Raw genomic sequence first — 22,740 nt, forward strand, 5'->3', positions numbered from 1 at the left:
GTCCTAGCCCCAGAGGTTGGACCAGAAAAACAAATAAAGGGCATCCAAATAGGAAAGGAGTAAGTAAAACTGTCATTATTCACAGATACCATGATAGTGTACCTAGAAAACCCTATAGTCTCCACCAAAAAACTACTGGAACTAATAAGTGAATTCAGCAAAGTAGCAGGATACAAAGTCAATATTCAGACATGGATGACATTCTTGTACACCAACAATGAAGCATCAGAAAGAAAAACTAAGAAAAAAATCCCACTTACTATAGCAACAAGAAAAATAAAGTGCTTAGGAATAAATTTAAACAAGGATGTAAAAGACCTGTACTCAGGAAACTATAGAACACTGAAGAAAGAAATTGTGGAAGATACAAATAAATGGAAGGATATATCATGTTCATTGATTCGAAGAATTAACATCACTAAAATGTCCATACTACCTAAAACAATCTATAGAGTCAATGCAATTCTTACTAAAATACCAATGGCATGTTTCACAGATCTAGAACAAATATTCCAAAAATTTATATGGAACCAAACAAGACCCCAAATAGCCTCAGAAATCCTAAGAAAGAACAACAAAGTAGGAGGGATCACTGTACCTGATATCAAACTATACTACACTATACATCAAGACACTGTAATCAAGACAGTCTGGTACTGGCATGAGAACAGACACATAGATCAATGGAACAGAACACAGAGCCCAGAAATAAACCCATGTCTCTATGGTCAATTAATATTTGATACAGGGGGGCATGAGCATACAATGGAGTAAAAACAGTCTCTTCAATAAATGGTGTTGGGAGAACTGGACTGGTGCAGGCAAAAAAATGAAACTAGACCACCAACTCACACCATACACAAGAATAAACTCAAAATGGATAAAGGACTTAAATATAAGTCATGATACCATGAAAGTCTAGCAGAAAACATAGGCAGTAAAATTTCAGACATCCCACATAGCATTATGTTTGACAATATAGCTCCTAGGGAAAGGGAAACAAAGGAAAAAGTAAACAAATGGGACTACATCAAATTAAAAAGTTTCTGCATGGCTAAAGAAATAATCACAAAAAATAAAGAGAAACAACTGTATGGGAGAACATATTTGCCAATGATACCACGGACAAGGGTTTGATCTCCAAAATATATAAAGAACTCATATGCCTCAACACCAGGAAGACAAACGGCCCAATTTGAAAATGAGCAAAGGTCCTGAATAGACACTTTGCCAAGGAGGATATATAGAGGGCCCATAGGCATATGAGAAAATGTTCAACATCACTAGCCATCAGAGAGATGCAAATTAAAACCACAGTGAGATGCCACTTCACACCTGTCAGAAAGGCCATCATAATCAACAAACATATGCTGGCCAGGATGTGGAAGAAAGAGAGCCCTAGTGCACTGTTGGTGGGAATGCAGACTGGTGCAGCCACTGTGGAAAACAGTATGGAATTTCCTCAAAAAATTAAAAATGGAACTGGCTTATGACTCAGAGATTCTGTTGCTGGAAGTAGATGTTGAGAATCCTGAAACACCTGTTCAAAAGAACCTATGTACCCCTATGTTCATAGTGGCACTATTTATAATAGCTAAGTGTTGGAAGCAGCCCCAGTGTCCATCAATAAATGAGTGGATCAAAAAACTGTGGTACATTTACACAATGGAATACTACTCAGCAGAAAGAAAAAAGGAAGTCCTACCTTTCACGACAACATGGATGAAACAGGAGACTATTGAGTAAAATAAGCCAATTGGTGAAAGACAAATGTCATATGACCTCACTTATAACTGAAATCTAATGAGCAAAATAAACTAATGAGAAAAATAGAAGCAGAGACATGGAAATATGGAACAGATTGATAACTATAGGAGCTGAGGAGGGAGTGGGAAAATGGTGGAAGGAAGGGGAAGAGACTAGTCAAAGACCATGTATGAATGATGCATGGACACAGACAATGGAGAGGGGATTGACTGTGGGTGTGAGGAGTGGGCTGGGTGTAGTAGGGCAATAGGAAAAAGAAAAGAAATGTTAACAACTGTGATAGGATAAACAATAAAAAATAAAATAATAAAAAAGTAGAAAATCATTACTAGAAAATCTATGCTAAAGGACTATTGAAATGTTCTAGGAGGTTTTAATACATAGGACCATTATTTTGTATATTTTTGTGAAATTTCTTTCCTAAGCTTACATTTTTTATTTAGAAATTTAATTCTCAGGTCAGTGGTATCTAAAGAAAATTTAAGTATGCCAAAAATCCAAATGCATTAAACACATAAAAAACTTGAAGGTATTTATAAGATATACAAATCCTGGGGTTTAGCAAAACAACAGTCTAAAACTGAGAATAATGCCTTTTGATTGCTACAACCATAAACAATACACAGTCCAACACCTGATTTAATGCCTTATATTTATATTTTCCAAACTAAGTCAATAAAAATAAAATGGTTAACATTTAAAATCACGTAACCATATACCAAACACTATTTGTGAGTCTTGCCTACATTTATATCAGCTAATCCTAAGAACTAGCCCTGGAAATAGGTCCAAGTTTTATCTTCATTTTACAAATGAGAATACAGAGGCACAGAAAATTTCAGAACTGGGTCATCACTTATAAATAATAAAACTTTAGAATGAATCAAGGAAATTAGATTAAATTGCTTAACTTTTATAGATTGTATTAATGACATATGGATTTGATATACCATGACCAGGCACACTTGTTTTTTACATTGTATTTGCATAATTGCAAAAAAAGTGTAATTGTCACATACCTTTATCAAAAATACTTGGCAATCACCAATATAGTCATATTCCAGACCATCAAAAGAATGATAATGCCGATCCCCATATATTGTGCACACTGCTGGGCATGGATAGTATGTGCAATTGAACATTCCTCGTCGACAAACACTATCAGAAAGTAACACCAGTTACCATTGTAAGAAACATAGCTCTAATTAGTTTTCAAGTGACATAAACATTGGAAGTTTTATATTCAAGAGCACTGACAATTTGTTCTGATAACATTACACTAACAAATTAGGCATATATTTACCACTTCATTTATTTAAATTATCAGACATCACAAACAAGCCTAGAAATTGTGCCTGGGTCACACAAAAAACAGATGGTGGAAAGAAAAATTGAACATAGTCTTGCTGGTAGACAAAAGACCACAATGCCATCTTCGATACTTGAGTTTATTTAAATGCATTAGGTGTGATTCTGTTCACGAGTTTAGCATTTTTACCCATATTTTAAGAAAGTTATATTTCAATTTTATTTTATGATACCCTTCTGGCTTATTTCCAGACAAAAACCTTCCATTAAATGTGACTCTCTCTACAGATTATTTATCACTTTCTTATAAACTTGAGATTTTTTTCTTATTAAATGTTCAAATTGTCATATTTCACACTTTTCTTATGGATTAAACAAATAAGCATAAAATAATGGTATTATACCCCTATAGATAGTAGCTCTCTATCAATGCCTGAATGCCTTTAAAATCTTATTTACCCAGGCCTGATTTGTTGTGTTTTTTTTGCTGAAGTCAGTCACATTATGTATATAAAAGGTGATTGAAACTAAGATACTTTTGTAAAAATAAATGAATGGCGTTACCAGGTGTAACACGGAGTAGCAATCACTTCTCCCGAGAGGTACTCCCAGTCTTTCCAGATACAAGGACAGCTTTCAGGAATATAGCACTTTCCTTTGTGCTCCGCCAGTCTTCCAAAAGAAGAGTGAATGCAATGTAAAGTACTAATTTCAGTTTTTAAAAAAAAATTAGTAATCTTGACATATTCAGAATCATCTATATTCATTACACTTGTCATTGGCATGTTCTATCTGGCCTGATGAAGGGTTAAATCCAGTCTTTATCCTCCACTTTTTTCCATATAGTACTTTGTATATCACAGCAGTAAGTAAATGCCATGTAAAAAAAAATGGATGTAGTAGTTTCAACCTTTTCTTATCACTTACTACAATAAAAGGGAGACAGAAGCCTAATTCCTGCATAAAGTGAGCTATCCTGGAAAAAAAAAACACTTAAAGACATAGTGAGGGCCCCTTTTGTCAATATTTACAACTTAAGAGAAAAGAATCTGTGGGTATAACAATTTTTTGATATAATGGTGAATTATAAGAAGTGTAACATTTTTTGTTATGGGACAGAGAGAGAAATCAAAAGCTTTCCCCTGTGAGTGTTTAAGGTTAAAATCATGAGAATTTAGTTCAGATGTGTTTTGAACTTAACAAGCTTTCTACCAAGTATTTCACATTTTTAAAATTAACATATCAAGTTTTTTTTTACTTTTTTCTTTTAAGTATATTTTATTGATTATGCTATTACAGTTGTCCAATTTTTTCTCCCCTTTATCTCCCTCCACCCTGCACCCACCAGCCTCTCTCACCAGTAGTGTCCCACCTTTTGTTCATGTCCATGAGTCATACATATAAGTTCTTGGCTTCTCTATTTCCTATACTATTCTTAATGTCCCCCTATGTTGTACCTACAAATTATGCTTCTTATTCCCTGTACCTCTTCCCCCATTCTCCTTCCTCCCCCTCCTCACTGATAGCCCTCCATGTGATCTCCATTTCTGTGATTCTGTTCCTATTCTAGTTGTTTGCTTAGTTTGTTTTTGTTTTTGTTTTTTTAAGTTCAGTTGTTAATAGATGTGAGTTTGTTGTTATTTCGCTGTTTGTATTTTTTATCTTCTTTTTCTTAGATAAGTCCCTTTAACATTTCATATAATAAGGGCTTGGTGATCATGAACTCCTTTAACTTGACTGTATCTGGGAAGCACTTTATCTGCCCTTCCATTCTAAATGATAGCTTTGCTGGATAGAGTCATCTTGGATGTAAATCCTTGCCTTTCACAAATTCAAATACTTCTTTCCAGCCCCTTCTGGCCTGCAAGGTTTCTTTTGAGAAATCAGCTGATAGTTTTATGGGAAGTCCTTTATAGATAACTGCCTCCTTTTCTCTTGCTGCTTTTAAGATTCTCTCCTTACCTTTAATATTGAGTGATTTAATTATGGTGTGCCTTGGTGTGATCCTCTTTGGGTCTAACTTCTTTGGGACTGTCTGAGCTTCGTGGACTTCCTGGAAGTCTATCTCTTTTGCCAGATTGGGGAAGTTCTCCTTCATTATTTTTTTCAAATAAGTTTTCAATTTCTTGCTTTTCCTCTCCTCCTTCTGACACCCCTATGATTCATATGCTGGAGTGTTTAAAGTTGTCCTGGAGGTTCCTAAGCCTCTCCTCTTTTTTTTGAATTCTTGTTTCTTCATTCTCTTCCAGTGGAATGTTTATTTCTTCTTTATGTTCCAAATTCCTGATTTGCCTCCTGATTTCCTTCCCTTCACTGTTGGTTCCCTGTATGTTTTTCTATATTCCACTTTGCATAGCCTTCACTTCTTCCTCTGTTTTGTGCCTATACTCAATCATTTCTGTGACCATCCTGATTACCAGTGTTTTGAACTCTACATTTGATACGTTGGCTACCTCCTTGGCACCTAGTTCTTTTCCTGGAGTTTTGATCTGTTCTTTCATTTGGGCCATATTTCTTTGCCTCAGTGCACCTGTTACATTGTAAGGGGCAGAGCCTTAGGTATTCACCAGGGTGGGGCCACCCTCTTTGCTGCGCTGTGGTACTGTATTTGGGGGAGGGGTTAGAGAGGGAACAATGCTACTTGCTTGGCTCTTGCCTCACTTTCAGTCACTTCTGCTACCCACAAATGGATTGTGCCCTTTCAGGTACTTATTCCCAAGTGGGTGGGGTTTTGTACATTCTAGGGCCCTGTGGGTCCCTCCAACAAACTCTCTTGTGAGGCTTGGAGAGTCCCCACAGGTTTTTACAGCCAGAGTCTTATTTAAAATGTTATTGCCTTTTTGAAATAGTACCCCATGAAAAAGTATCTTACTACCTCTATGAATATAAAAATTAAACAAAATAATGTCAAGGAATAATTAATTTTGGTATGTTATCAATATATTTTGTTGTAAAGAGTAAATAAATATATGATTTAACATAAATATATAATACATTTATGTATTACATAATAAATATAGTAAATAAATACCCTTAATATAAATGTATACCTGTATTTTCTGTTAAAATATTTTTCAAAATTAATTTCATAAATAACCAAACATTAATAATAAATTTAATAATTTAAATGTATTTAGGCAAAATAATAGTAAAAGAATTCAACATAAGTAGGTACTCAAATATATAAAGTTTTTTTCTAAATTTATTTTAAAATGTTATAATTCAATGCTATAAAATTTAACATAGAAGCAGGGAATCCTAAATTCTTGCCTCCTCTCTCAAACAGAAATACTCATATTCTTTTAGAGTTCTGCTCTCATTCTCATAGCTCATCTAACACAGTACTGTGATTTTTTATTCCACATATATGCTGTCACTTGACTTTAAGCTCCACATGGGAAGACAATGAAATCATGTTACTGGCTGTGTCCCAATATCTAGTAGTACACAGCAGACACTCAATTGTTGAGTACAGGTTAATAAATGAATCTATCCATATAAAGATGCATTATCTCATTTAGATTGCCCTCAGACAATAATGACCTAGAGTCCATAATTTCTCATCTCAAACCTCCAATCTTCAAAAGCCACTTTTCTTGGCTATTGTATCTCTTCTCTTCATAGAAAACCCTTCACCTCCCTTGTTCTGCCTCTCAACATTGAAGATTCAATTTAGCACAGTCATCTCAGTGCAATCCTTTATGTCCCACACTATTTATACAGAGTGATGTGTGTAAATGTTTATTGGGGGATTCAGAATAATGATTGGCAAGTATGTCAATAAGTGTCTAACAGATCAAAAAAGCAAAAATAAAAACTAATATTTTTCAGTGCTTATATGGCCCATCCACTATTATAACCACTTTAAATACATCACTAACTCACCTAATCCTAGTGACAACCCCATAAGGTAGATCCCATTGTAATATGGGTACTTTTGTACCCATATTTTGTACCCATTTTGTACCCACCATCCCTGTAGCATAACACCATGTTCCACAATTAGGTGCTTCATAAACATTGGCAGCCCAATTGTTTAGATGAGGGATGTCTCACCTAAATAAACCACAATCCCTATATATACAGCCAAAGCGGTGGCTTTAAGTGGTTATGCTGATGACTGATGAGTTTTTTTTATACTAACCAAAACTGCAAGAAAGGAGAAAGTAAAAAATCACTTGTAAGAGCCCTGGCTGGTGTAGCTCAGTGGATTGAGCTGAAGCTGCGAACCAAAGTATCGCAGGTTTGATTCCCAGTCAGGGTACATGCCTGGGTTGCAGACCATGACTCCCAGCAACCGCACATTGATGTCTTTCTCTCTCTCTCTCTCTCCATCTCCCTCCCTTCCCTGTCTAAAAATAAATAAAATCTTTAAAAAAATCACTTGTAAGTTATCTGCTTTAAGCAGACTTGGGCAAACTTACCATATGACTGGTGTGTTGCATCCATGAAGTAGATATTATTACACCCATTTTAAAAAGAGGAAGTTGAGACCCCAGTGGTTAAGTAACTTGTTCCAACATACTCCAGTTAATAAAAAGGAGGATAAGCATCTGAACCCAATTCTATATGACTCTTTCCACTAAACTACTCTGCATTTCTTTAATCTGCAGTGACTTCTCAACTAAGATATATAGTCCTTTCATAGCCAATGAATCCTTGGCACTATCAGGAGCCTCATGAAAACAAGTTACAGGCTCATTTCCCTAAATAAGCTAACCAAAGTCACATGGAAGACAATCTAAATCCTGTTATCATAACCAACTTTATAATAGAAGGTTCTGAATAACAAAGTTATTTCCAAATTAATGAGTCCTCATAGCCAATTCCAACTGTATTTATTTAATACATTTCTTTAAGTGTTTATAATGAGATTTGATCAGTAAATAAATAAATCATTGTGGAACTGAAAGTCAGAAGTGAGAAAATAGGTATTTTTTAAAAATAATAGCATCTCCTGGCTGGCATAGCTCAGTGGATTGAGCTCGGGCTGCGAACCAAAGCATCGCAGGTTCCATTCCCAGTCAGGGCACATGCCTGGGTTGCAGGCCATGGCTCCCAACAACCACACATTGATGTTTCTCTCTCTCTTTCTCCCTCCCTTCCCTCTCTAAAAATAAATAAATAAAATCTTTAAAAAATTCACAATTAAAAAAATAATAGCATCAATCATAAGCATATGAAACAAAATGAGGATGTACATTTATCTAATCAGCCATGCATCCATAATAGTCATAATCAAATCAAATAAATAATGATGTAGCTTTCGATCATTTCACCATTATAAAGGTTTTACTTTCCTTGTCCTTTTTACTAAAATGTCTCCCTTGCTCATCTGTTCTACAGGCTGGTTTCTACTTGCCTTTATTTTCCCACACATGGGCTTGTTCTTTTAACCTCTGCCTGTGACCCTCCTTTCTAGAGAGACTGGTACAGTCCCAAGTTACTGACTCTTCTACCTATTCTAAATGGAGACCATTAGACAAATGTGACTCTCCTGGGAAACAGACAACAAAACCTCTCTCTTCTTTGCTCATGGTTTATATGAACTAAGCCCCAGAATCCCTTTGTGTGCATATGCTCATGGAGGAAGAATGGGTGACCTACTTGCCTTAGAAGCCCTCCCTCTGAGCACTGGCTCTATTCATTATGAGAAGAGGAGGGGCAAGTGTGCCTACCTGAAAGCTAATAGTCCCTGGGTTCTGTATTTGCTTTCATGGGTACTACACATCCCTGCTGCTAAAGGAAATTTATAAAGTTAAGAGTAGATTATGCTGCCATAAAATAGTGACTAATATTTATTGAGTGAACACACACATATCTCAATGCCTAATTGAGATCTTAAAGAAACTTACAGAAAATCACAGCTCACATCTGCAGAGCTGGGAATTGAACTCTGGTGTGTGAGCCAGAGCTCCCACTATTACCCTCTGCCCTATATAGCCTCAACATACCATTTTCATGGTGTAATATCCACTAGATAAAGCTGTTGGCATCACCATTATAACTTAATATCAACAATAACAGCACAACAGAATATTTGAAAGATATGCACTAAAATGTAATGAATGAAGTGTGGTTCACTATCACTTTCCCCAAATTGCAGTTGAATCTGGGAATAAATGTTGAATCCATCTTAAAATAAGTTCTCTTATCAATTCATTGATTAGTGTATTACTTTAATAATACTACCTGAATAATATTGAGTATACTCTATTACTTTAATAATATTACACACCTAACATATGACATTATTCACATTATATTAACATGTAACACGTAATACCTTGCAGATAACATGTTATATGTTACATGAACATAAAACAATTACAATAGTCTTCTAGTTACCAATTAACCATTAGTCAACTATAACAATTTTAGCTAGTTTTGTAAATAATGTTTTCTTTTTTAAAAGATTTTATTTATTTATTTATAGAGGGAGGGGAAGGGAGGAAGAAAGAGAGAGAAGTGAAACATCAATGTGGGAGAGAAACATCAATCAGTTGCCTCTTGCATGCCCCCAACTGGGGACCTGGCCCAGAATCCAGGCATGTGCCCTGACCAGGAATCGAACCTGAAACCTTCTGTTCACAGGCCAGCAGTCAATCCACTGAGCCACACCAGCCAGGGAAAGTTCTTTAAATAATGCTTTCAAGTGCTGTGTTTTCTATTAAATCCTGAACATTTTGTATTGTCAAGAAAAAGAAGCTTACCCTGGAGCACAAACACAACCACTTATGCAGGGTGAGGATGGGGCACAAGTGAAGTTCATGGCCAGGTTTGCACATGTAATCTCACAATTTACACCACCAGCTGGTAATTCAGGATCAGGAAACCTGCAGTCAAAATACACTTTTCCCTCGGGGCAGGCATGAACTTCAGGAACAAGACACAGACAAAACACACTTAAGTTTGTATTCATGCCATAGACAGATAATCATACTGAAGTACATTTGTACCAAAATACAAGTCACCATGGAATATTTTATCAGTTATTATTATATGATTCTCTTACTCTGTGATGTTTGGCTGATAAGCTTACAAACATTCTCTAGCCAGGTTCTCTTTGTAAATATTTCAATTTCCAAAACCTATTTTGAGTTTGAAACCTTAGCTTCCTTCCATAACGTGATAACTAAACAACTACTGTATAATTTTCTGAGGTCAAGGAACAGGGCATTTTGATTAATCTAAACATATATCTCCAAATTTGTGAAGAATAACAATTAGTGTGTTTAAACTTTACAAATCTGTTTGTTTACAATGAACTCATGAAAATCTTAGACCTTGCTTCACCTCTAAGTCATTATTGACATCAGCCCTCACTGCACTGTGGAAGCAGTGAAGTGGACATACTTACAGGTAGGGTAAGAATTACAAATTTCTCCAGAATGCTTTCGGGCTCAGTGGGATTAAATAAGGTGCCTTATGTAGGGGCAAAAGGATCAAATCTTGTGGACTCCTCTATAAGCAATCTGGCCACCGGGATTTCCCTTTCTTTAACTCTGAGGCACCTTGAAGCAAATGGGGTATGGCAGGGATGGCCCAGAAGCTACTGAGTATGTGGGTGGGCCACGAACAGACCTTAAGAGAATCCCTAGAGAGCCTGAATCCTTATAAAGTAAACCCAGGCATATAATTCAATGTTGATTTATAATAATATATACATGACTGTGTATATAAACAAAAAGCAATAGCTCACATTTAGTGTTAACAGCCTACACTCTTTCTGTCCATTAAAGTCCATGAAAGCAGTATTATTAATTTGCCTAGAATTTTCTCTACAGTGACTATAAGTTTAAAGGTTTTTATATAGTGAAGATAAATAATATAGCATCCCCTAATATATAAGATCTTTTGGAATGATATACAAGTATAAATGACATTATAAGGAAAATGGCAGTAGATGTCATTTTAGATGCCATTTTTAAGTGGTTGCTACTAGTCCTAGAGCCTTGCTACTCATAATATAGCCCAGGCACTAGTGGCAATGGCATCACCTTGACCTTTGACAGAAATATAGAATCTCAGGTATCACTCCTGACCTGCTGAATCAGAATCAGCATTTTAATAAGATCCCCAGATAATGGTGAGCACATTAATATCAGAGAAGTGCTGGTCTACAGTAGCATCACAACTTCTGTTTCACAAGTGTGTTACAACATATCCCTGAAGCTTTTGTGGCACTTGGTAGGCAGAATCAAAGCAGTATCCCTGGATCGATGACCTCTGCACCTAAACAGCCTTATATGCTCAACCCAGACTGTCCTACAAATATTATAATTTCCAAAGTAAAAGAAGTTAGGAAGCACTGAAGCACACGTTCAGAAACACTCTCAAGGCTACATTCATTCACATAGGCAAGAAGGGCTGTGATACATTAAACGCTTTTGCCAGAAAAGCAGGGACCAGTACTAGGCCACACTCTCAAGAAAAATACATATCTAGATCTTACCAGTAGAGGGCGGTGCTGGCTCATCACATCTCACAGTCCCATTTGAACATTGACTAGTAAAAGTAAACAAATATTATAAATCCAATTTTTTCTGTATTTCAAAATCAATATAATATATAAAAATTGATTGAATATATATACAAATGTGATTTTTTCCATATTTTTTTTCACAAATAAATTACTGGCTTAGGTCCAATTTGAAGAGAGCTATGTCAGTTCAGCATATTTTCATCAAACACTTATATGTATAGGGCACTGAGATAAGCACAAAGAATACAAAGACCAAAATTCATAGTCTTTGCTCAAGTAGGAAGGCAATAATACTCAATGGAGAGGTAGTACAAAGCCACACAGGGGCAGAGCTGCATTCCATGTAACCAGGTGCAATGCGGGAAGTGATGGGACATGCAAATGGCAAAGAGGCAAAGGCCAGCTGCTGTTCAGACACTAAAGCTTTGTCTCTGAGGTGAACCATTGACCTGAACCAGAGAATTGATATGGTTGGTTTGATTTCCAGAAAAATCATTCTGGCAGCAGCTCTGAAGATACAATGAAGTCATATCTTCCTTGAAATTTAAGTTCTAAAGTCCAGGCATGAGATGAAAAGCAAATACCAGCAAAATTAATCCTGAAGCTCCTTTAAGAAGCTCTCATGAGAGGGAACAACACCATGGTTCTCATACCATAAACATAAACAACATAAAGAGTTTTTCTTCCAGCTTCGGTCCAGATCCTGTGTTTTATGTTCGAGTCCAGATGGAGAAGCTAATGTATAAGGACCATGTCACACGAAAAAATATGCTTATCTGTTGTCTGACACCAGGATGACAGTTGGAGGTGTGCCGTGCTCACATTGTGGATGGCAGAGAGGAACTGAGACAGACAGGTCTCAGATTACAGAGGCAGCTTTTCCATATCATACTCATTCTCGGACATTCCTTAGAGAAATAGCACATAAAGTTACTGCACTAATGGAATGTTTTTTCTCACTGAAGAGAAATGATTCCTTCATTTTTCTTTTTTTTTTTTTTGGCCAATTTATTCAATAAAATTCAATTATGTTAAGTTTTCAACACATAGACAAAATGGAAGGGAGTGTGGCTAAAGGCAAGTAGACCAGGTAGAGGCAAGAAGTGACATGATTATGGCAGTGGAAATGGAAAGGAGTCATATTTCAACTATTTGCAAAAAGGAAAATCCACAGTCATTGGGGGTTTATTGACTAGGGATGTTGAATAGGAGGAGACTCAAAAAATAACTCCCAGATTTCTGGCTTGGGAAAATGTGGCCAGTAGTACAAACTACTAGAGAAAGATCTAGAAGCTTGTTGCCTTTGTATCTTGATTGAGAGGTGGAAGGAAAGGAGATGGAGATAACAAGAGTAAATTGAGTATGAATTGCATATTGTCATGGATATGCAATAAGATGCTAAGCAAAGTGGGCAACAGAAAAATCACCACAGAACCATGTTTCCTGAGCTTGAATCTTGCCTTTGTTACCAACTAGCTTGACTGCCTGTGCCTCATTTCATCACCAGTAAACTGGGAATATAACAATAGTACTTACCGTTTAGGGTTACAGTTATGAGTGTTTTAATAACAGATATAAAAGACTCAGAATGGTGCCAGACTAGAGAAGGTGCATAGTAATAGCGAGATATCATTATTATTACCCTTATTTTCACTATTATCTACTGTGTATTATTATCTGTTGGCACCAATAGTGGAATTAAAAGAGAAACATCAGGAGTTGAGGGTAGATCAATGTGGACTGCTGCATGGACATGCCTGCATTTTTAACAGACGCAATGCAACCCGAATGACTATTATCCCAGTAATGCATTCTCTCACCAGGATCCATGCTCCTAGGGAGACAGGACTCTGATTCCAGCATGTGACACGGTTAAATCAATTTTAGAATTGCTTTTTTTGAAGAGAGTGGATAAACTGCAAAACTAAAACCCCTTAGTAACTTGCATTGTTTGAACACTCACTTCACTCCTAAATTCCATCTAAAAAACCAAGCTGATCAAAGGGCTTCCATTTTGCTGTATAACACTTCATTCCTTTCCACTCTTTTCTACAGTTCTGAGTACAAAACTTAGGCATTCTATGCTGCAATGTTACATATATACACACACACATATATATATATATGAACACACACACGTACATATATGTGTATATATGGTTTTAAAGGTTATGTTAGGGTTAACTGTATTTTTAAATTATAGTAGTCATTTCAATTTACAGTTTTGGTTAAGAAATTATCTCAGTATATGTTATTCATCAAGTACAATCACCATCGTTGAAATCTACCATAAGCCCGTAGGTGTTGGGATTAGCTCTCCAGGTTGGTAAATGCTGCCTCTGTAATGACACCGGCAGTGAAATCTATGAGGAAAAAAAGGTTAAATTAATAAACCAGAATATATGCATGTAGATTTTAGAAAACACTAAAATTCAAGTAGACCCCATGCTCTGTTTTGGCTATTTAAGGCACGCTCTTAAAACGACTTCTTTCTGTGAGACTACATGCAATTTTGTCATACAAATGGCAGAAATCATTTAAATGCGAAGTCTTGGGTAGCTTCAAATTTTGTTTCCTAAATTTAAAAATCTGTATTTATTATTTTAGTCACAATACAGACTGTGTTGTGTTAGTCACAAAAAAAGTCCCTGAACACACCTCAGAGAAACATAACTGAGACTTCATTGAACCCTATGTTAAGACAAAAATATTCATCTCACATGATTTGAGAAATTTCTGAGTGCAGACAGGTATTGCAATGCTGCTAGTAAGGTTTGCCACATGACAGTGAAACACCAACCTCGCTATTAATCTTGATATGATATAAAACAAGTAGAAATATACTCCTGGATTAACCATCCGATTCCTTAGCTCTTTCTGCAGCTATTTGTGAACAAGTACAGGATTAAAAATAAATAGATAAGGTAAAGACATTAGGAAATATTAAAGAAATGACTCCCAAGCAGATCTTGGCATACATGCACACTTACTTTATGGAAAAAGTGACTTCATGAAGAAAATTATTTTTTTCCCAAAAATGGTGCTGAATCAGTTAGATTAAGACAGAAAAGAAATAAGCATGAAAGCCCATTTAATCTGTTAAGAGAAAAACAGATGAAAACTGGGTGCTGCCAACCGTTTCTGTGACTCACATGGGCACACAGAAGTGAAGCGTTTCTTCGTAATATTTGCCTTCAGGACAGTTGCAGCCTTCGGCACATTCATCAGTGCACCGCTCGGGGGCGGAGAGAGCCATGCAGGAGCGGCGGCAGAAGGAGGAGCAGTGGTGGTACAGCATGCCTTTCTGGCACACCAGGCCTGGGGACAGAGGGGAGCCTCTGAGAAACAGTGCCACAGGGAGAGGGGCATTTTGTGCTGAATTACAGATCGATATAAATCATGGGGAAAAGATATCAGAACATTACAGAATCCTATAACAAATAAATTAATTACAACCTTTGCCTACATCGAAGTGTAATAGAAAAATAAAATTTCTGTTTCAAAATATTTTTAAGTGAGACATTCCATAACATTCTTTTTTTGTTGTTTGTTTTTTTGTAACATCCTTTAATAGACTGCGCCATGGTTTTTAAAACTATTTCAGGTATTTTATATGTCTAAATACACTTTCTGTCCTTGCATTTCAAATCTATTGACTGTTATGCTGACATCATCTTCTTTATGACATATTAAAGCATCATTTAAATAAACTTTTAGTCTTCTACAGGTAAGACAAAACTTGCCTTTATTGATCCATATTCATAGCTCTTATTTTTTGCCTTAATCATGCTTGTACTTTTTTCTAAACCCTTCCAATTTCTCTCTAGTCCAAATTGAACTGATTACAGTGGACAAACTAAAATACCCTAAAAAGCAAACACCCAAAATGTGCTGGATAACACATAATTGAAATTATGTTTAATGTATATTCATCTTGTAAGGAAAAAAAATGGGGTGTGGCAGGTGAGTACCATCCCCCAATGCCAGAAGTAAAGAGGGAAGCAATATCCAGAAATTTGAATAGAGAAGAAGATCAATCTCTTGGACTTAACTCATGTGGGAACAGAAAATGAAACTTAGTCCTTTGTGAGGCAAGGAACGAGGAGACCTTTTACTTGAACTGTCCAAAAGCTCCATCCTCAGTTGCAAAGATGGACTGCAGCAGAGGTCAGCAAACTCCCATAAAGAGCCAAATGATAAATAGTTTCAGCTTTGCAGGACGGACGGTCTCTGTCACAACTACTCAGCTTTGCCCTTGTAGCCCAAAAGCAGCCATAGACAATATGTAAAGAAATGGGCAATAAACTTTATTTACAAAAACACAGGAAGCCAAAGTGTGTAGTTTGCCAACACCTGGACTAAAAATCTGCTCTTAGGACAGGGAGATGCTAGGAAAACCTCTGTAATTCTGTGGGGTCTGTGATAAAATAATATATCCTCTGAAAAATCAGAACCCCAAATATAAGTACATGCTGCACAGGTTTGTTATGTAAATTTACATTACTTTTATATTTCCATTATCATTTTTAAAAAGCCCAAGCTAGGAAAATAACATCAAAACTGGCCAATAAACCCTTTGGAGTGACAGGAAAAAGCTTTGTGAAGCGAACTGTGGGGTGGAGAAGTGGAGGAAGGGATGCTCTCGAAATCCAGGTCACAAAGGATTCTAAGAAAGGAAGGCAGCATCCCAATAAAGATTAGCTCATGAAAATTATAGAACAAATAGAAAAGGAAACGATCTACCATGGATGAGAAAAGCAGACAGCATAACCATGAGAACTAGAGCCCCAAGAAATTGAGAAAATCTTTGGCTCTTGTATAACTTGCCTATTTAACTGCAAATCAACTGTGTCACTATAACACATAATGCTTTTCTGTACTTAGATATGACATTTCTGTAAAAATTTTCTCAAATTATTTCTGTTACATATTTCAAACCACATAGTTACACTCTAAGTTTGCTAATAACAAAAATGTCAAAATTTATTGATCTTACCCAACATATCTTCAGTTTTATGAAATAAAGTATTTCATTTGTTTTTTTGTTTGTACATTATAATAAATTTCAAATAACTTGAGCAATATTGACTTTCCACTTAAAAAAATGAAAGCAGTAAATACAAATGCAAAAATATCTGAAGTGTTATCTGATTGTCTTTGCACTATCGCTATCTCACTCACCACAGAATGAAACATAAGCTCTGAAATCAATGGTGACACCGCGCTGGCCACACAGGTAGGCATAGTGGGCGAGAGCATTGCATAGGCAGGCACTTCCACACTTGCATGCATCGTGGCGGCATAGCTGGTAGTACAGCCCAGGGCTGACATAGAAGTGACAAGGAGCAAAGAGCTCTTGGTGGATGACGTCACAGTGTGCTGCGTATCCAACTAACAGACAAAGAACTGCATTAGCCCCTCATTTACTCATTCTGATCTTAACCTGAAGGATCTAGTTCCAGAACTAGCCCAGCATCTTGCTTTCCTAGAAATGCACTGTATTATACATTACTTTTAATAAGAGCCAATATTTTCAGCTTACATGGGTTTTTTGTTTGTTTGTTTTACTTTTAATAATACTGGTGATAGCACTTTATCTATATTCAATAATATTTTAGAAAAAAAAGTACTGTTTTACCTGAATAACATGAGTAACAGAAAGGTTAATAACCTCTATCACCCCATTGCCTGCAGATCATCTTAAGAAATCATCCCAATTCTACTGTAAAGAATTGGTGAGTAGTGGGAGACATTCATATATGATAAAAGTGGTACCATATTGTGGATGTTATGGCAACTCCCTGGAATACACGATTATCCAGGAAAGACTGGGAATCATCTCATTCCAATAGTCTCTGAGGTGAACGATAATGTAGCAGATGCCACAAAGTCATAGACTAATGTCTGCACAAGGCACAAAGCACAGTGATAAAAGAATCTATAAATGCACACATAAATAACTAATGAATAGAAATTAGGGCTTAGAACATATGCTAAAGGCCATGAGGTACAACTACCAGGCCTTTGGTTGGTTGGAGTGTAACTGCTTCTTAAATTTGTTGATGTTCCCCTTGAGAATGACTGACCAGATATAATTTTTATGTGAATAACCAAGTTTGCCCAAACAATCTGGAAAATCTCACCTTTCTGAGAAAGGCTATGTGATTCCTTGATGTAGTAGACCTAAGTTTCACTGACTTCCTCACAGGTAAAATCGATCAATCTTTGAACTGTCATTGTCTTTGAGAGACCAGATGAACCATCAGAGAGTGGAATGTTTTCAAATTAATGAACTATGCTAAACTTAACTGGTTGAGTATTTTAAATATATTTATTATTGGTAAGGAAACACATGGTAATTATCTTAGTATTATATTTTTGCATTGTTATGCCTGTGTAGATGAAAACAAATGACTTGGCCTCTAGCAGCACATCGTTGGCATGTGGACTCCCAGTCCCCAGGAGCTCCAAAACAAAGCAGCACATCAGCGGGACTCCCCTTGTGTGCCCTAGGAACTTGAAGACTAAATATATTCCTTCTGACATTAAGTAAAAGGGTAACTAAACAAGATCTTTGTGAAAAAATATTCTTCAGAAGCCACATCAGAATTATTGACTTTTATCTCTTTATTTTCCTTTCTTTGGAGATTATTTTGGATTTACCTATTTGAAATTTAAAAGAAAAATAGCTCATGGCAAAGGTGAAGAAGGATAATATCTAAAATATATATCAGAGGAGACATGAGATATAAGGATAAAAGTGATAAAAATATATATAACAGACAGTGTGTAATTAGAGGAGGCCATTTAAGAAAAGGAAAACTGAGGTTTTCAGTTGTGTTCTACTCCAACTTTTACATGTTACTAAAAAATAAAGTTACTGCAATATCAAGGAGGGAACTAAGAAAGTTAGAAATAAGCTGAATAACACTAATTGAAGGAGGAGTAGATCTATTAATAGAAAGTTAAACACAAAAAGTGGGAAAGCACTGTTAAACAGGAATAAGATAAAAGTATCCAATCATAGAGATGAATTGACTTCAATCTACTCCTATTACTATAGATAGGAAAAATGACCAAAGAGATTAACAGTCTTCTTCAAGTTTAGAAGTTGGCTTAGATGAAAAGATAGCACTAAAAGCAGCATTATCTCATGCTTTTCCAGTACATCAGAGCTATAGGTTCATAATAAGGACCATGACAATCAACAGAACCCGACCAAACAACCACTACAGATCCAGAGTTTGCGTTGGCTTCTCATGAGTACACCAATAGTAATAACCAATGTTAATGCATCCTTAAAAATGATGCAAAAACACTAAACTAGCTAAAATAATTAAAGAAACAAATTTGAAAAATATTTAATCTATTTAAGAATACACACTTTTTTTTCACAAAGTGATTTTACAAAAATAACAATAATACGAGGTCTATCTAGAAAGTGTACAGCCATGTAATATGAAAAAAAAAGAGGCATTTTTTGAAGAAAATACAAGATACAAGAAACATGGTTCATAGGACAATGACACCTCAGTCCCCTTCAAAGTAGGCACCTTGGGGCCTCATACAGGTCTCTCAATCAGCATCAGCTGCCCCAACATATTTTCCTAAATCTCATTAATGGTCTGAGATCTCTTCCCTTTCAAAGGTGATTTTAGTTTGGGGAAAAGCCAGAAGACATGGGGCACCAAATCTGGGCTGTAGGGGGACTGAATGACCTGGGTCAGTTGATGTTTCGCCAAAAATCTCTGCACCAGACATGATGCATGAATGGGCACATTGTTGTGATGAAGCTGCAGATCACCAATTGCCCATAGCTGTGTCCTTCTGAATCACTGAAATAGTTTCTGCAAAGGAATGTTCAAGCTTAATGCAAAACTGGATGCAGATTTGTTGCTTTGTTTGCTCAGGCATTTTGACTGAGACAACCACACAGTATATATGCTCACTCCCTGGTGTCTACTGCCCTCCACTGACTAATACAGGGAAGCTGTCCATTCATGCATGTACATTCCAGTCCACTCTCCTTGACTGCCAGGTTACATTGATATCGCACAAATATATAACATTCTCATTATATTAACAATGCCTAAACCTTTTCTAGGTGTTGCATGGACAGACCTTGTGTGTGTTCTTTTATTGAGCAGTGAGATAGCCATTCACAAGGTTTGCTGTGGCTTCAGCAAACAAAAGAATACAACCAAAAATTCTTGACATGTGAGTTTCACTATTATTGCAAATTGCAACTATCCTGCGTGACCATCTCAAATTGTTGCACACATAATGGCACAAAGCTTCCTTGGATCACTAATTTCCTACTTATGAAACTATAACAGATTCTGTGAGTAGGAGAGCATAATGTGTTAGTAATAACAGGAAAATCTACATGAGCTGTCATACTATGGAACTGAAGTCAAACATCCCAAGACTATAACAGCATTATTAGAGATTTTCCAGGCATTTTTCTTAAGCATTAAATAATCTGAACTCTCCAAAATGCTATCTCACATTTGGGAGGAATTGGGGGATTTATAAATACCTAAAATAAATACATTTATGAATGCAAAGTAGTAAATAAAATAATCATTTTCTGGAGTTCTTTTAAAAAAATAACCTATATTACATAAAGAAGCATATGTAAAGGCATTATTTAAACAAAAACACATAACATCGATATTATCCTAATTTAAAAAATCAGAATTTAAAATCACTGTCTAATGTTATGATTATAGTAATACATAGATCTTTCCCCTAAGTTTACAAGTAGAAGAAGGGCTTACTGTTTTGTTGGTTAATGTTACAGGGGTCCACCATAGGAACATGAACAGGTGCAAAACAAGTGGAGGAAACTCTCCACGCATTTGCATGAAGTTGTGGTGTACCTTCTATCATGCCTGATGGGGAACTAGAAAGCAAAGATAGTATTTGTCTTAGTCACTCCCATTCATTTCATTTGGTCAGTCTTTAAATATTTTTAAAAGAATGCTATTTTTTATTTACAAAAAATTTTAGAACTAAAAATGTTCTATTATTTTTTTAAATATACATAGTATCAACTTCCTGTTATTAAGACTTTACGAGGTGTCAAATTGTGGACATATATGGTTTTATTTAATAATCATTTCAGCCTCATAGGACAAAACCATCATTATCCCCCTGTAGAAAGAAAGCAAAACAAAAACTCAGAAAACTGTTAATGTTCATTCAGCTGATGTGTCAAAGCCAAGATGCAACTATAGTGTGCACTGATTTAACAAAACATCACACAACTAAAACATTAATGTGTGTGTGTGGTTTGGAGTATATGCAAAGAGAAGGAGGTAGGTAGCTCACGATTCTTTTCAGGGTAAAGACAAATGTCCCAAAGAATAAGCAGTCTATAATTATGGTTCAATATTTCAAAATCTATTACAAGGCCTGAAGTACTGAGGTTTCATCATGAAGCTGTACAAACAAACCAAATGAAAATTGAGGGAAAATGGTATAAAAGGCATCCTTTATCCAAGTTGACTTATTTCTTCAATTCCCTCAGCAAACCAAAATGGAAGAGAAACATACACTCTTCTGAAGTCAGATATATAAATCACAAGAATGCTTAATAACCAAACACTTAAATGCCCCCTCCAGCAGCCATCAAGGTTTATTAACTCATTTGCCAATATTTAGTAAGTGACAATCCCTGTCAGACACTATGCCAAACACTGTCAAAACTACTTAAGAGAGTCAGATTGAACTAAGTTTCCTGTAGGAAGCTTTGACCAGTGCAAGCCCTACCTGCCTGAATTGTTACAACATGGCTAAATGGTAGAGTGGGCCTTATCTTGGCTCTCTGTGGTGCCCTAATAAATCAGCTGCTCTGGTTATGAATAAGCTCAGGCACCATTACCTATATGGAGCTTCTCACCACCACCATGACTGAGAAAGGAGGAGAAAAAGGAGCTGCACAAGCCATTCCACAGTGGCTATCTTTTTCTCACCCTTTCCCCTTTCCTTCCTTTCCCCAGTCCTAAAAATTAAACAATTCTCAAATTGTAAAGCAATAACAAACACCTAATCCAAAACCTCATTTTGTTCAAATGAGAACACTGAAACTCAAAGAAATTGATTAACATGGACTAGCCTTTCTCATTCTTTCCCTTCCTTCCCTCTTCATTCCTACAGAGGACAATTAAATAGGCCAAGGCCATGGGTGTAGTCAGGGCTCTCAGGAGGAACTGACTCAGAGCTTGGCTCTCTTACCACATTAACTCACTTAAAACAATAAATACAAAAAATAATTAGGAGTTAAAATGTAGACCCATTTATTTACTGCATTTCACTTTAAAAATAATCTTTCAGCTTACCATAAATTACTATAAATGGCATGCAAAATAAATTTTCAAGTAATTAATATTTTCCATTTCACTTTGCAGATTCTCATTAACATTTGTGAAGTAAAGAAGTTTAATTGCTTATGCTGGAAAGCCAAACACTGTTAAAAAGTTATCTCTAACTCTGAAATATTATCCTGCACTGTTATCAGCCTGAATGTTTACACATGGAGGAGACTGGTGCCCCAGGAGGAGGGAGGCGGATCGCCATCTGTTAAATGCGGACTGCTAACCCATTCTGATACACAAGGCAGGGAAAGAAGGCTTAGTGTCTTTTCTGCACATCTTAACCAAGCCACTTAAAATAGCATTTGTGACACAAAAGATATATATAAAGATACTGATATTCTGACCTAAAAATAAATGAAACAAAAAAAACTAAATATCCTAAAAATAATTTAATCACACAGGAGACAACATAGAACTTTTCTTTTGAAATTTAAATTTTTAAATGCCAGTTATTCTCACTCATTCTAATTCTTTTCTTATTAAAACCCTACCTCTGTTCAATTCATCTATCACATAATTCATGTTCTAGGCTAGTTCCTAAGAATACAAGGAGTGAGGGTGCAGTTCTTATTCTCAAAGCCCTCACAGTTTTAAGTGAAAACCAGACAAGATAAAATGGTAGATATTCACATAACAGAGTCAAAATTAACTTTGTCTGTTGTAATATGAACTTGCTTTTTGAAGCAAATAATGTCTGAGTTGGGCTGAACTATAAATAGGAGTTCATGAGAAAGATTAGGAGGCGGAAAGAACCCCAAGCAGGAGTAATACACAGGAGTGGGTTTTTTTAGTGGTATTTGG

The 22,740-nt window shown here is 36.0% G+C and overlaps 1 protein-coding gene across 1 annotated transcript in view; it reads right to left on the reverse strand.

Moving 5' to 3' along the window:
- OTOGL (otogelin like) overlaps nt 1-22,740 on the reverse strand; it is a 128,586-nt gene that overhangs the window by 66,564 nt on the left and 39,282 nt on the right. The window contains exons 18-25 of the mRNA XM_036018638.1: nt 20,341-20,465; nt 16,742-16,951; nt 14,713-14,878; nt 13,849-13,923; nt 11,531-11,583; nt 9,789-9,951; nt 3,640-3,747; nt 2,787-2,925 (exon numbers count right to left, since the gene is read on the reverse strand). Coding sequence (XP_035874531.1) covers nt 2,787-2,925; nt 3,640-3,747; nt 9,789-9,951; nt 11,531-11,583; nt 13,849-13,923; nt 14,713-14,878; nt 16,742-16,951; nt 20,341-20,465 — 1,039 coding nt within the window. The remainder of the gene's footprint in view (nt 1-2,786; nt 2,926-3,639; nt 3,748-9,788; nt 9,952-11,530; nt 11,584-13,848; nt 13,924-14,712; nt 14,879-16,741; nt 16,952-20,340; nt 20,466-22,740) is intronic.

The sequence above is a fragment of the Phyllostomus discolor genome, chromosome 2 (genome assembly GCF_004126475.2).
Source record: "Phyllostomus discolor isolate MPI-MPIP mPhyDis1 chromosome 2, mPhyDis1.pri.v3, whole genome shotgun sequence".
In the NCBI taxonomy this organism is placed as follows: domain Eukaryota; kingdom Metazoa; phylum Chordata; class Mammalia; order Chiroptera; family Phyllostomidae; genus Phyllostomus; species Phyllostomus discolor.